The 15,232-nt window shown below is 54.2% G+C and overlaps 1 protein-coding gene across 2 annotated transcripts; it reads left to right on the forward strand.

Annotated features, from left to right (window-relative positions):
- Positions 1–6: 6 nt before the first annotated feature.
- On the forward strand, positions 7–13,955 carry GUSB (glucuronidase beta). 2 transcript variants are annotated; one of them, XM_077777963.1, is made up of 12 exons: positions 7–180; positions 1,541–1,726; positions 2,055–2,236; positions 2,415–2,557; positions 2,998–3,185; positions 3,511–3,663; positions 3,917–4,095; positions 4,178–4,324; positions 6,728–6,812; positions 8,400–8,576; positions 11,915–12,050; positions 13,585–13,955. In XM_077777963.1, the coding sequence occupies exons 1-12, from the start codon at positions 49–51 to the stop codon at positions 13,752–13,754; spliced, it is 1,878 nt and encodes a 625-aa protein (XP_077634089.1). In that variant the 5' UTR covers positions 7–48; the 3' UTR covers positions 13,755–13,955. The 2 variants fall into 2 exon arrangements, with proteins under 2 accessions (XP_077634089.1, XP_077634090.1); XM_077777964.1 differs by lacking the exons at positions 7–180; positions 2,055–2,236; positions 2,415–2,557 and having other exon boundaries at positions 1,567–1,726.
- Positions 13,956–15,232: the final 1,277 nt, after the last annotated feature.

Consider the following 15,232-nt stretch of genomic DNA (forward strand, 5'->3'; position numbering starts at 1 on the left):
ACGCTCGGCCCGCTGCTTTGGGCCTGCGGGCTGGCGCTGCAGGGCGGGATGCTCTACCCCCGGGAGAGCCCGTCGCGGGAGCGCAAGGAGCTCGACGGCCTGTGGAGCTTCCGCGCCGACTTCTCCGAGAACCGGCGCCAGGGCTTCGAGCAGCAGTGGTACCGGGCGCCGCTGCGCGAGGTGCGGCCCCAGCGGGGAAGGTGGGCGGGGAGCCTTCCTCTGAGCCCTCGGAGCTGCCGGCCGGGAGGAGCTTAAAGCCGGACGGCCTTGGAGGCGTGGGGTCGCACGGCGGGGCGAGGGACTGCGAGGGAGGAAACGGGTGGAGGGCCGGCCCGGACGTCCGGGGGGCGGCGGGACAGGCCTCTGCTCCAGCGCGGTTCGGTGAGACAGGCTGAGCCCGAGCAGTGTTCGCGGCGCTGGCACCGAGCTGGGGGGGCGGGGCGGGAGGAGGGGAAGTGTAGGCGTCTTGGCACCAGCTCTGCCTTGGCACGAAAGACCTGGGCTTCCAAGGTTCAGAGAGAGGACGGGGGCTTGGCACCCACCCGGCCAAGGACTCCTCGCCAGGTCTCCCCCCTGACTTGGGTGGGGTCGGCGGGAAGTGGTGCTGGGCCTGTGTGCCCACTGGCCCTCTCCCTTCTCCTAGATCCGCTTTTCTCTTTACCATCCGTTCCCCAGAGGAGGAGGATCCGGAGGCTGGATCAAAGGCTTGTGCCCCACTCCCAGTTTCCTCAGCCGAGCGGCCCCTGCCCCCACCAGCTTCCTCTTAGGGTCTGGTCTGCACGGATGCTCTTGCCTCTGCCCGGCTTGTGGCCCTGGGCTCGCCCCTCTCCACCGACTGCCGTGAGACGGGCCTGGCCACCCCCCCGGCCCCGGCCATAAGCCACGCTCGCAGTGGATCGCTTACCAAGCTATGCAAACGTTCAGCCAGTGTTTATTGAGTCTCTATTACATGGCAGGGCTGTGCAGGGACAGCCATGAGGGGCAGAGTGAGGGACAGAGGAAATCCCTCAGACAGGATGTCAGGAAGCTCTTCCCGAGGCCGCTTCTAGGCTGCCTGAGCTGCCCTGCTCGTGCATAGCCTTCCCTGTCAGGCTCAGGCTCACCCAGTTCTGCCAGGTTGCGGTGAGGCAGTACCCGACGGGCCCCTAAGGGCCTTCCCTGACCCTTGACCCCTGCCACCCGCCACACTTTCCTCATAGCGCTGATCACCTGACAGCAGAGACCTTGCTCACGGTTTTATTCCTAGCACCCAGAACAGCGCTGTAGGTATTCACTGTGCACTGCTGATTGAGTGGGTGACCGCTGTCTGCTTCGTGGAATCGTGTGAATTAAATGAGCTCCATAAACGGCATCAGTCAGATGCTGCCAAAGAATAAGGATAGTGTGGTGGCCTGGAATCCCAGGGCCCCGGAGAAGTCATCTTATCAGCCTTCTTCCTGCAGGCCGGGTGGCTGGGGGACCTGGCCCCTGGGGAAGGGGACCTGGCCTGGTCTTGGATTCCTCAGTGGTCTGCACCTGATCCCAGCCTTTCTTTCCTCAGTCGGGCCCCACCCTGGACATGCCGGTTCCCTCCAGCTTCAATGACGTGGGCCAGGACAAGCAGCTGCGAAGCTTTGTCGGCTGGGTGTGGTACGAGCGGGAGGCGACCCTGCCCCAGCGATGGACTCAGGACCTGGGCACCAGGGTGGTGCTGAGGATTGGCAGCGCCCACTACTATGCCATTGTGGTCAGTACAGCAAGCGTCGGGCAGGGCGAGTGCTCAGGTGCAGCTGCTGAGCGGCCTGGGGCTGCCTTGGGGTGTGTGGTTCTCAGGGGTCACCCGACAGCCTGCCTCCTGGGGCGGACTGGGGGGCGGGGCACGCTCCTGTCCCACACTGGGGCTGGCGCGCTGGGTCAGGGGAAGGTTGCCTGATCTGTTGAGCTAGAGCTTCATTCCTCCATCCCTGAGGCAGGCGGCCGCCCTCAGCCCCCACACACCACACTTCTGTGTGAGGGAGTGTCTGCGACGGCAGGCCCTGACTTGCCGTTCCCTCCCCGTATCTCTCCGTCTGCAGTGGGTGAATGGGGTCCATGTGGCAGAGCACGAGGGGGGCCATCTCCCCTTCGAGGCTGACATCAGCAAGCTGGTCCAGAGCGGGCCCCTGTTCTCTTGCCGCATTACCATTGCCATCAACAACACGCTCACCCCCTACACTCTGCCGCCAGGGACCATCCTCTACAAGACGGATACCTCCAAGTGAGCGGCACCCTGCTCCCCCCTGCACCCACTCCCCACCCTGCCCACGGGTCTTCCCACTAGGGGCAGGGTGGCCTTAGCAGCGGTCAGGCCCGGGCTCTGGGAGGCCAGGGAGACATGGGAGCTGAGGTGGAAGTACAGAGCAGGGTCCCAGCTGGCCATTGTCCTCGTCTCCTAGGTACCCCAAGGGTTACTTTGTCCAGAACATAAACTTTGACTTCTTCAACTACGCGGGACTGCATCGGCCCGTGCTCCTCTACACCACACCTACCGCCTACATTGATGACATCACCGTCAACACTGGCGTGGACCAATTCACTGGTAAGGGCTCCCGGCAGGAACTTTCCTGAGCCAGGCCCCAAGCGGCTCTGCTCCCTGTTTGGAAAGATGCTCCAGGAGAAGGGCTCTGCCGTCATCTCTTCCCCCTTGGGCTTCCCATCCACCTAAATAGAGCTGAAACCCAGCCTGTCTGAACTGGCACGGGTAGCAGAACCCCCCCACCTGGTCTGACCCCATTTTGTGAGGAAGTGAAGCCCAAAGAGAAGCAGGGGTGCGTGGAAAATCATAGCTCAGGGCGAATCGCTCAGGATTCACGAGACCCACTGTGCTGCCCTCACTTCATCTCCCCTCACTGCAGACTGAGCCCCAGAAATAAACGGTTGTTGGCTGAGGACTCCTCAGAGTGGTGGCTGCAGGGAGCTCTCTGTGTGACCCAGATTGTGTCTCTCCGTCTTTTGCCTGATCTTTCTGATCTCTTGCAGGGCTGGTGGATTACCAGATTTTTGTTCAGGGCAGTGAACACTTCCAGCTGGAAGTGCGTCTTCTGGATGAGGAAGGCAAAGTCGTGGCCCAGGGGACAGGGGGTCGGGGCCAGCTGCAGGTGCCCAATGCCCACCTCTGGTGGCCATACCTGATGCATGAGCACCCTGCCTACCTGTACTCATTGGAGGTAATGTGACCTTTTGCCCTCACCCAGCAGCCTTGGCTTCCAAGGGGGTGCGGGACAGGTAGTCAGGTACACATGGTCCTCTGAGCTTCCAGCCTCATCTTCTCACTGCTTGGTAGGGAGGCCCAGTTTTGAAGAGCAGGCACCAGGGCCAGGGTGAGTGAACGTTCCTCCTCGTTAATGGCAGAAGCTGGGAATTTCTGCATCTCTCTGCGTGCAGTCCCAGATGTTGGCTGTGGTGGTTTCTGAGGGCCCTTCCTGCTGGAGGGCGGGCTGTGTGGGGCTCAGGGCAGCAAGGATGCCTCACGCCAGGGCTCGGCTTTCACAGGTGAGGCTGACCACGCACATGGCAGCTGGGCCTGTGTCTGACTTCTACACTCTCCCCGTGGGGATTCGCACAGTGGCTGTCACAGAGCACCAGTTCCTCATCAATGGGAAACCTTTCTATTTCCACGGGGTCAACAAGCACGAGGATGCAGATGTGAGTTGTGGCTTCTGGGTTCCTGTGACATGTGTTGCTCATCACCGCCTTCCCCATGACCCCTGGGGTGAGTCCTGAGGGTGACTCAGAGCAGTGAAGCAAACCGCTGGAAACTCCTGCCCGATGGGGCCTAACGGGGCCTGTCCTTGGGCCAGGTTGAGGGCTATTGGGGTGACCGTTCAGGGGCCTGGCTCCGGAAAGAAGTGCGTGAGGGATGGGGATTGGGGAGTCACTCTACTTTGCTCTCCCCTAGATCCGAGGGAAGGGCTTTGACTGGCCACTGCTGGTGAAGGACTTCAACTTGCTTCGCTGGCTCGGTGCCAACGCCTTCCGCACCAGCCACTACCCCTACGCGGAGGAGGTGATGCAGCTCTGTGACCGCTACGGGATCGTGGTCATCGATGAGAGTCCCGGTGTGGGCATCGTGCTGGTGTGAGTGCCCACCGCCCCCCCTGCCCAGCCTGCCCGGGCCGGGCCGCAGGCGCTGATGGCTCCTTTTCCTCCCTCTGCGCAGCGAGAGCTACAGCAACGTGTCTCTGCAGCACCACCTAGAGGTGATGGAGGAGCTGGTGCGCAGGGACAAGAACCACCCGGCTGTTGTGATGTGGTCAGTGGCCAATGAGCCCACTTCCTTCCTGAAACCTGCTGGTTACTACTTCAAGTGAGTGCTCCCTCTGCCCTGCGTGAGGTCAGGGGTGAGACCTCAGCCCTTTGGTCTGGATCAGCCTTGGGTGGCAGCTGAGGGAGCGCTGAGGTCGGCCCTGGGGCAGGCATGTGCTGTGAGAGGCAGGGTCCACTCCCAGCCCGGGCGTGGGGGTGCCTCCGTGCATGCTCACCGCAGGGGACCCAGTACACACCCACCACTTGTGATTTCAACCTGGTGAGTCCCAGTGGCCCTTTTCCACATCTGAAAGGAAATCTAGGGTTAACTTCTTTTTTTTAAGCTTGTTTATTTTAAGAGAGAGAGTGTATGCACATGTGGGCAAGTGGGGGAGGGGTGAGGAGAGGGAGAGAGAGAGAATCCCAAGAAAGCTCTGCACTGTCACCACAGAGGCTGACTTACGGGGCTTAAACTCACAAACCGTGAGATCATGACCTGAGCCGAAACCAAGAGTCACACACTTAACCGACTGAGCCACCCTGGGCACCCCTGGACTTAACTTCTACACAGAGTGACTTATACATATAACTTCAGGTTATGAAAAGAACGGTGGCCTGGCCTAACTGTGATATAGAGGAGGGTCATTTATATAGTTTTACGTGGGTGCGTGGGCCGACTTCCCCGAAGAGCCAGGGAAGGGGTCAGATGCTTGCACCTAGATGTGGAATCGCCTGAGAACACAGCTACAGCTGCTGACGGGGTTGGGGGGGGGGGCATCCTGTTGGTGACTGATGCCACCAGCGGTGTTGCCTTCGCTGCTGTGCATTTATGAAGCAGTGACTCACTCTAGGTAAAGTTCCAAGCAAAACCAAGTATAGTCTTCTTTCAGTTTTTATGTTCTCTGCATTCCTGGGAAATTTAGCACATTTCACAGCTGCAAAAAGCCACTGGTGATGCTTTGGGTTCATCCCTGTAGAGTGGAGGTAGCCTTTGTGAAACTGGATTGTCTCGGCACATAATTGTAAACGGGTTTTTCAAAGACATGCATATTCTGACTGTCTTAAGTTACATTATTGGACAGGGTCAGTCCATCTAGAGTTCACGGTCCCATTCACTCAATGCCAGTAGGCTCCCCCCCGCCGCCCTGGCATCGCAGTGGACAGAAACCACACCTAGGGGTGGTCTCCAGCAGCGGGAGGGCTTACTGCCTCAGGGTGGGGGGTAGTCCTTGGTTCCTTGTCTTACAGTCATGCAGTCCACACTTGGCCCACAGAGGGGAATCACTTCACTTGGCCCTAGGGGCAGCAGAGGCCATCCAGTGACGCGGAGTGCTGTGAGCTGAGCCGTGGGTACAGGATGCGGGGCTCTGAGCAGTAGGCCCCCTGAGCAAAGGACAGCTCTGAACGTGCAGCCCGGAGCCTTGGGGCACAGGCGTGTGTGAGCCAGGGCTGGGGGACAGAAGTTTGTTGTGGGGCAGAAAGCGCAGGTGTCCGGGAACAGTTGCGTGAGGTTCCCGCACGCTTTTCTGGGAGGTGGGGAGCGGGTGATGTGTGATTGCTGGGGCATCGGGGAGGCGGCCAGGGAATGGCTGGAGCTGCCTGGGCGTGAGGAGCTCAGCGAGGCTTCAGAGCTTCCTGGAGACACACAGATTGTTTCAGTGTGGCTTTGGGACCGAGGTGAGGGGTGCTGCTCTGGCTTGAGGAAACCGCAGTCCTCGTATGAGCAGAGCAGTGTGGGGAGAGTGTCACGGAGAAGGAAGCCAGCTCTGGGGACAGGGAGCAAAGGAGCAGGCTTGACCAGTGAAGTGAGTGACCTGCACCAAATGGCCTGTGACAGGTCCCCAGGCTGAGCCCCGCACGCAGGCTGGGTCCTCTGTTGGGAGCCTCTTCCTGCAGCCCCTCCTTGGTCAGTGAGACGAAATGCTATTTCTTCTGAGTATGGGGGTGACTCACCAGTGTCTGTTAAGTGCCCTGCTGTCGTCACCCAGAGCTCTGCGCCTCCTGCTTGTAATGACAGCATAGCGTTTCCCTTTGCAAATGCCTGCTCCCACTGCTCCCGTTCCAGTCTCCAGTGAGCGCCCAGCCCACCTCCTCGCACACACACCCCCCCCCCACTTGTTAAATAACATCCATTTTGGTCCATGCCCCACCTGGACCTGTTTTCAAGAGCTTTTTCAGAGATTCAGAATCCAGCTGCTAGCAGCATCCAGCCCAAGGACCCCAGCTGCCAGGGTGGCCTTCCCTCTGTGGGGGTGGGGCTTGGGGAATGAGAAGGAAAGATGCCGAGGAACATGCTCTGAGGCTAGAAGATCGCATTTGCCTACCTAAAGGAGTCTTCAAGGTCGGGAGGGGAGCAGGGGTTTGTCTTTAGTTTTGGCTGTAAGACAGGATGGAGAGAGAGAGAGAGCTGTGCGAGGGCCCTTCCCAGACTGACGAGCCTGTGTCTTCTGCCCTCCGTGGACAGGACGCTGATTGCGCACACCAAAGCCTTGGACCCCTCCCGGCCCGTGACCTTTGTGACCAACTCCAACTACGAAGCAGACCTGGGGGTGAGCCTGGGGGTCTCCGCTTCTCTTCCCTGCCTGTCTTCTCGTCTGGCCCTGACGCTTGCTAACACAGGCTGCTGGGAAGAGCCTTGAGCAGCCAGTCTGAACGCGTCCCTGGATGGTCCTCAGGTTAAAGATAACTAGCTGCTTATTTGCCCGGCAGTATGGCTTCTCAACTCCAGGAGGCTGGGCACAGGGAGGCTTCGTGCATTCTCAGGTCAGAGCCAGGGTGATGCTCTGCAGTTTAACATGCTTGTAAAGTGGCACAGGTTTAAGGGAGCTTAAAGTTGTCACTGTCCAGTGCGTCTCAAACCCAGCTGGCTGTCAGAACCACCCGGGGAAGCTCTTTGAAAGTACAGATGCCTGGATTCTGAGATTCTGATCTAGTGAGTCCAGGCTGGCAGTCTGAGTTTTTAAAAAGGGAACCACTGACTGGAATCGAAGGGTCAGACAGGCTCACCTGGCTGCTGGACCACACGCGTCCCTCCCCACTCCCTGGTACAGCAGCCCCTCGGAAACTACACGCGGTGTTGTGCTGAGGCTGTAGCACATGGCAGCAAGAGCACGTGTCTTCAGAGAACCGAAGGCCAGTACTTACAAGGAAAGCGCTACAGAAAGAGACAACATCTGCGGAAAGAATGGAGAGAAAATGCAGTGTACACAATGAACTGGGAACAGTCATTTTAACACGAATGACCAAAGGTTGTAGGCCTGGTGTTGCCCTTCCCCGTCTCTCGAGAACGCCCCCTTCAGAGAAGCATAAAGACTGTGGCCAAACACCGGCGTGGCACAGGCAGGCGTGGACGTCCTCAGAGCCGAAGTGGCATCTCCTCGTTCTGGTCTTCTGTGTGGATGGGGAAGCCAGTGCCTGGGCCACAGGGTTGCCACATCCGGTGGGATGTGTGATTCGTGTGCAAGTGTCCACCCACGGGCACTTCCCCAGCTCCCTCTTCCTGCCTGCTGCTTTCCGCCGTCACAGTTTGGAAAGGGGCTCGGTCACTTGGGAGAGTCGGACCACATCGGCCCCGGTGCAGGCTTTCGAGACTGGCATATGTTGTTCCGGTGATAGGAGAGGCCGGACAGTTGGCTGCCGAGTCCTTGCTGCTCCGTCCTGAGCTCCGCACTGTGTAGACACAAGGCGGTCCCACCCATCATCTCTGCTGCCCTCTGAGGAGGGGAGTTTTCAGCTACTCTGTGGCCCCAGCACCAGCTCATGAACAGTATGGTTCACCAAGACCTGTGTGGGGAGAAAAACCGCCCTGTCCTTCAGTTGGGAACATTTCCCAGGTGAGGGAAGACCAATGACAGGAGTGCCACCTCCCCAGCCTTGCGCCGTGGCCGGCTCGTGGGGCGTCGGCTCTGCCGCTCAGTCTCTCCAGAGCCCAGCGACAGCCAGGTCAAGAGCGACAGCCCAGGATGATAGACTTGCCTTATTCAGGTTCCTTCTAGGTCTGCTACGCGTGGGAGCACCTGGGTCATTTTCTGCATCTCCCTGTTGCCTCCTCTGCTTGAAGAGCCCCAAGTTTGTGAGCCCTAATGCTCTCTTACAGTTTTCTGGTTCGTGAACAAGTTTTAACGCTCTCGTCCTAGGCGCCGTATGTGGACGTCATCTGCGTGAATAGTTACTACTCTTGGTATCATGACTACGGTCACATGGAGGTGATTCAGCTGCAGCTGGCAACCCAGTTTGAGAACTGGTATACGACCTATCGGAAACCAATAATCCAGAGCGAGTATGGAGCAGACACCATTGCAGGGTTTCACCAGGTGAGTGGTGTCGGACAGTGTTTATTTTTTTTCACGCTCTTGGACGTTTCCCCAAGCTGGACATGTGCTCCTCTCCCCTCCCTCACTTGTCCTGATGGTCTCCATGCAGTGCCGGCTCACGCCAGCCTGTCCTCCACACTCAGGGCTGCCGGCCTCGGGCCTCAGCCTCGCTTGCTTGGTCCTCCTAACTGGCCTTGTTTCCGGAGAGCCTCCCACTAGCTGCCCGAGTGGTCTCCTGAGCAAATCTGAACCTTGGGAGTCTCGTCATTGGCTTCCCCTGACCCCCCCCCCACCCCCGCCCAGCCTGGAGCCCCAGTCCCTGGCCAGGGCAGTCGGCGTCCCCTGCTCGCTGCCATCTCCCAGGTCTTCATCCTCCTCTGCCTTCACTGCTGGCTGTTTTCACTGTGGGCCCCTGCTTTCGTGCGGGCTGTTCCTTCTGCCTGGAATGCCCACGTTAGCACCATAGTCACTGACCACGGGATTCTTATTCAGCGTTCAAATCTCAGCTCAGATGTCTCCTCTTTGGCGAGGTTTACCCCGCCTGCCCCAGGCAGAGGAAACTGTTGCCTCTGCTTGGTCTCTGTCTCGGCCTTTCTCACTGGGTGCTGTCACCATTTTCTTGGGCTCTCCTTGACCAGACTGTGGGCTCCAAGAGAGAGACTGAATACTATTTATCAGTGTTTCCCAAGCTCCCAGCAGTGTCCGGCACTCAGTGGGTGCCAAATAATATTTGTTACGGAAATTAATGAAATCTTGGAGCAAGGTTTGTTTTTTTTCTATTTTTTATTTTTGAGAGAGCGTGAGTGGGGAGGGAGAGAGAGAGAGAGAGAGAGAGACACACACACACACACACACACACACACAGGATCTGAAGCAGGCTTTGCCAGTGCAGAGAGCCCGATGCGGGGCTTGAGCTCAAACCATGAGATCATGACCTGAGCCAAAATCAGACGCTTGACCACCAGAGGCCCCCAGGAGTCCCGGAGCAAGATGTAATCATTAGCTTTTCTCTCTCTGTCTTTTATTCATTTCCTTACTGAGGATATGATGCTTTATCTTGTGGGGATTTTTTTCATGTCGGTTCTGGAACCATAGCCAGCCCCTCATCCCTTCCCAGCTACCTTACACTCAATTGTCACAAGTACCACAGCCCTTGTTGATGCATCTTTCTTCTTCTTTTTTTTAATTTTTAATGTTTATTTTTGGGAGAGAGAGAGAGAGAAAGTAGGTGAGGGACAGAGAGAGAGGGGGAGACACAGATTCTGAAACAGGCTCCAGGCTCCGAGCTGTCAGCACAGAGTCCGACATAGGACTTGAACCCATGACCTGTTAGATCATGATCTGAGCTGAAGTTGGACGCTTGACTGAGCCACCCAGGCGCCCAACATACCTTTCTTAATATGCTATCCTTGGTATGCCGAACAGCTACCTCTACGTGCTGTGTTATTCTTTTCATACCTTTAAATTCATCTTGCTTACACAGAATGCCACTTTACAAATTGGTAAAGTAGGGGAAAATAGCTTATGGAGATCATATATATGTACATCCGTTCTCTGCTTTTGAAAAGGTAACCGACTCTGAATGTTTAAGAAACTCAGTCTAGATCTGGTGCCGATAGGACCCTTTGCAGTGATGGAATTTTTCAGCATTGTCCAAAAGGGAAGCCACTGGCTACATGTGACTGTTGAAGACTTGCAATGTGTCTAGTTATGACTGAGTTGATTTAGTTTAATTCAGTTTTAAGAATTAGACAATGCAGGGTTGTTTCCATTAAAGCAAAGTACGAAAATCTACATATTGCTCTGCCCTCAAATTCAACTTTGGAACTGGAACAAAACCTGGCTCAGTTGTACCGTTGTATTGTCAGTGTGTCCTAGATAGCATTTCCATCCTTTTCTTTGGAAAAGAAAGCCAAGGCCTGCAGGGCTTTGTTCTCTTGTAAAGTGACTGAAATGCTCTATCCTTGAACGTTTAAGGTTTGAGTGCCCCCCACATTGCCATGGGATGAAAACTGAGACAGTGTTCCAAGAACCTCTAAAAGATCATTATATCTTAGTACACGGCACATAGGCGCTCTTCCAGGCGCCGAACAAGTCCCTAGATGTGGCCTCTGCCTTCGTCAGCACCCTTCCCACCCGTCAGGTCCTTGGCATCTCCTCAAGGGAGCGTTGCGTGGCCCTTCTCAGCCCCACTGCCAACCCCGCCCCAGCTCTGGCTTTGCCCTCTCCCAGTCACCCTTGTTCTCCCGCGCTCTGCCTACAACTGGAGTCTTTCTTGTCCAAGTATAAAGCCCACAGGGGCAGGGACACTTGGCCTTTCTCGCTGATCACTTCGTCACCAAAGCCTCCATCCATACGAAGTGATTGTCGAATGGACGGACATGCTAAGTAGCAGCCACTCACCCAGACCAGATACAGAGGAACGGGAGGTGAGTTCCGTGAGCCACGCTCTTTCTCAAATTATGCACTGGCAGCTACCTAAAACTTGAGTTTTATTTTTTTTTATTTTTTTTTAAATGTTTTTTTAAATTTATTTCTAGGAGAGAGAGACAGCGTGAGCAGGGGAGGGTCAGAGAGAGAGAGGGAGTCACAGACTGAAACAGGCTCCAGGCCCTGAGCTGGCAGTCAGCACAGAGCCCGATGCGGGGCTCGAACCCATGAACCGCGAGATCATGACCTAAGCGAAAGTCGGACGCTTAACCAACTAAGCTACCCAGGCGCCCCTTGAGTTTTATTTTTAAAATTTTTTTATAAAAAAATTTTAATGTTTTTTTTTTTAATGTTTTATTTATTATTGAGAGAGAGACACACACACAGCGTGAGCAAGGGAGGGGCAGAGAGAGAGGGAGATACAGAATCTGAAGCAGGCTCCAGGCTCTGAGCTAGCGGTCAGCACAGCCCGACACGGGGCTCAAACCCATGATCCGTGAGATCATGACCTGAGCCGAAGTCGGACGCTTAACTGACTGAGCCACCCAGGCGCCCCTAAAACTTGAGTTTTAAATTTATTATCTGAAGACTCATTTTTACTTCCAGTGTAGCTCAGCCTTCAGGCTGCCCTGGTGAATGGAGATGGAAGAGTAAGGTAAAGAAAATACCGAACTCTGCTTATCAATAAAGCAGTTACTAATTAAGGTTCCTTAAACAATCTCTTTTCTTTACTCTGGGCTACGTCACACCCTGGCTGCGTTCCCACCCATACCGGCGAGTCCTGTAGTCACTCCAGCCCGCCGTGGAGACGGATATTTTGGTCACGTCACATGGATCTTTATTTTTATCTAACATTTACAATTCTGCCAGTTCTGCCTCTTAACCTCTCTCTCTGCCTTGAATTCCAGGACCCACCTCTGATGTTCAGTGAGGAATACCAGAAAGGTCTGCTGGAGCAGTATCATTTGGTTCTGGACCAAAAACGCAAAGAATACGTGGTTGGAGAGCTCATCTGGAATTTTGCTGATTTTATGACTAACCAGTGTAAGTGGCAGTTGGGTTTACGGAATGTACCGTTTCTCATTTTTTTCAGATTGGCCTTTTAGTTCAGGACATTTGTTTGTAAGAACAGTGGAAACCAGAGGGGGAAAGCTCTAATCCGTGTCGGCTACGTGAGGATTTCCTAGGAAAGGTAACTTGTGTTTAGCAAGCAGCAGTCACTTGCCTGCTTCCCAAATCATTTTATGGTAAAAAAGCAAATGGAGGATGTATTATTTTGAGGCAAAAATGACCAGCACGCCTTTGTCTGTTTCACAACAGCGTGTGGAAAAAGTGGACCTAGCATTGGAGTCATGTGTGGGATCCGCTTAGTACTCCAGAGTAGTACAGTACAAAGCCCAGGAAACTTAGGATATGTTGGTGTGTGTTACATCGTTCACTCGTAGAAGGCAGGTTTACCAACTGCAGGTGTCAACGTGGGATGTGGGAGGGTCTGGAAGTCTTCAGAGAGCCTACCGTCTGCATTCTCAGGTGGGGAGACATAAGGGCCCCTTCAGCGCCATTCATCCTGTATCCCTTTTCTTTCTGTGCCTTTAGGTGTTATTGGTTTCTTGATATACCATAAGCTTAGCATAGCGATTTGGGGAGGTAAGGAAGGATCTGGTAGTAGTGGGAATTATAACCTATTACAGGGAAAGACAAGTCTCTGGAAGGTGAAAGTTTAATTAAAAATTAGAATGGAAAGAGGGAGGTAGAGAAAAAAAGGAACGAGAACTCAAGCCTCTCTTCTGTTTGGCAAATGAGACCGACGGCCCCTTAAGTCTGGTTTCGTGCCTGGGCGCACTGGCTCTGGGTACGAAGAGATGGGCCGTGTTGCTACGGACAGATGATCCAACCCGTTCCTAAGCCTGTAAGTGGGGCTGAGCCACCTTGCAGGTCAATGGAGGAATTCATGTGGTGAAGCGCTTGGTGCAGCGCCTGGCGTTTGCTTATCGTGGAGAGACCTTCCCACTCAATAGAAGCTGTGGTTTCACCTGAGGTAGAGAGAAGGTGGGCTCGGAGCCTGTGGGCGGCTTTGCTTCCTTCCCAGCCTCAGCTGCTGCAGGGCAGCCGACCAGCCACCAGCAGCGAGAACCCAGCCGGAAGCGTGTGTGGGGAGCTCTGGAATCTGTAGAGCCCACCGAGGCACCCTGGCCTCGTCGGGACTCCAGCTCCCACTAGAACTGGCTCTTCAGAGAAGCCCAAGCCTTTCTCAGGGTAACGCTGTCTCAGTCCCCACTCTCATCACCGGACAGCTGGGTGCTCATGTTGCAAACCTTATTTTGCAGATAAAAGAGAAATAATTTTAGATTTTCTTCTAAGAGGCAACAACCACCACAAAAATAACATACCAGGGAGCTGAGGTATTTGGGGGAGCAGCAGGTTAAATCTTGAACCTTACGTTAAGTGGCCACTTCAGACCAAGCAATCCTAAACTTTGTATAGAAGGACATTCTGTCCCGGGCCCAGCTTGACTCCAGGCTGGTTCTCCTTTGGCCCATCGGAAGTCATCTGAAATACCTTTCTGCCTTGTTTTTAGCACCGCAGAGAGTAATGGGGAATAAAAAGGGGATCTTCACACGTCAGAGACAACCAAAAGGGGCAGCGTTCCTTCTGCGAGAGAGATACTGGAAACTTGCCAATGAAACCAGGTACGTCTGGTCAGCTGTGAAGTCACAGTGTTTGGGAAACAGCCCATTGACTCTTTAAAGCAAGAACTACCTCTACTGACACGAGCAGATCACAGCCCCTCCTCCACTAGCAGGGGCCAACTTCCACAGCAGCCCTGGACTTTGCATGGCAGACTGGGAAGTTTCCGGCCCGGAGTTTGTACTAATTTACCAGAAGGGAATGTTAGACGTGAAAATAAAGGCTTTTTATAGTATGGGAATAAAGACTTCTTAAAAGTGACCATCCATAAATTCAATGATCTGTACTGCTGGAAAGCATCTGAAATTCTTTTTATGTGTCAGGCTGTTTCAAACTTAACTGTGTACAGACTCTTGCGAAACCCGCTTCCACACTCAAGCCGCAGATCGCACTTCCAAAGGACTAGCCTGGCCGCCCTCGGGCCCCCAGGACCTGTGAAGCAAGCCAGGCATGTGAGGAAAAGACAACTGCTTCTTCAGCTTCACAGATGAGCTCACATCCCAAGTGAAGTTACAGAAAGTGATGTTACTGGAATAATGAACAAGGTCTGTGTGCCAATTTCCACAAAGTTAAGCTGACAAATAAGCATAAGAAAGGTAAGAGTTGAAGAATGTCTGAATCAGAAGGGAGCTCAGAGCTTACCAGTTCTTCCAGGACATTATTCCAACCTCAGCCATAGTCTAGTCTTGACAGAAATGGACAGAGGCGACATAAAGACCCATGGGTCCGCCTCTTAAAGAGGCTGGGCCTGCAGACAAGTGGTCTAGGGGTTTGTACCTCTGGGTGATGCCACCTGCCTTGCTCCTAGAGGATGGTCTTTCCTTATGGAATCACACCCCCTCCTGTTCCACAGGCTCCATTAAGGCAAGTAAGGTACATTACTCCTAAGATGTCCGTATCCGTTCTGGTTTAAAGCTCAATGCTTTTAGGGCGCCTGGGTGGCTCAGTCAGTTAAGCGTCCGACTTTGGCTCAGGTCATGATCTCATGGCTTGTGGGTTCGGGGCCCGTGTTGGGCTCTGTGCTGTCAGCATGGAGCCTGGAGCCCTGCTTCAGATGGTTTCCCTCTCTCTCTGACCCTCCCCTGCTCATGCTCTGTCTCTCTCTCTCAAAAATTAACAAACATTAAAAACAAAGCTCAATGGTTTGGAAAAAGACTCCCTTTGGTGTCCAATCAAATGGAGGACCATGAACCAATGCAGTTCTTAATACAGAACCTGGTTCACTTCACTTGTGGTTGATTCCACGTGTCTCAATGCATACCCATTTTTACCCTTCCTTTCCAAACCCCAGGGAAGATATAGTAAAGATAATTTAACCTCCTTTTAGTGGCCATCTTTAGACCGCCTTTTAAGAAATGCAGGTGTTGTTGGTTCAGATATTAAATTAGGGATTCTAGGGCTCTGGTGTTTGTTACCAGTGAACGTAAGTTCCTTGAAGGAATCAAGTTTTGTGTTCCATTTAATGTCAAGGAATAACTCAGAACTCTTTACTTAACATTAAAAAAAATTAAACAGATACACTTTTACAGTTACTTTTG

The sequence above is a fragment of the Crocuta crocuta genome, unplaced genomic scaffold (genome assembly GCF_008692635.1).
Source record: "Crocuta crocuta isolate KB4526 unplaced genomic scaffold, BGI_CrCroc_1.0 scaffold217, whole genome shotgun sequence".
NCBI classification, from domain to species: domain Eukaryota; kingdom Metazoa; phylum Chordata; class Mammalia; order Carnivora; family Hyaenidae; genus Crocuta; species Crocuta crocuta.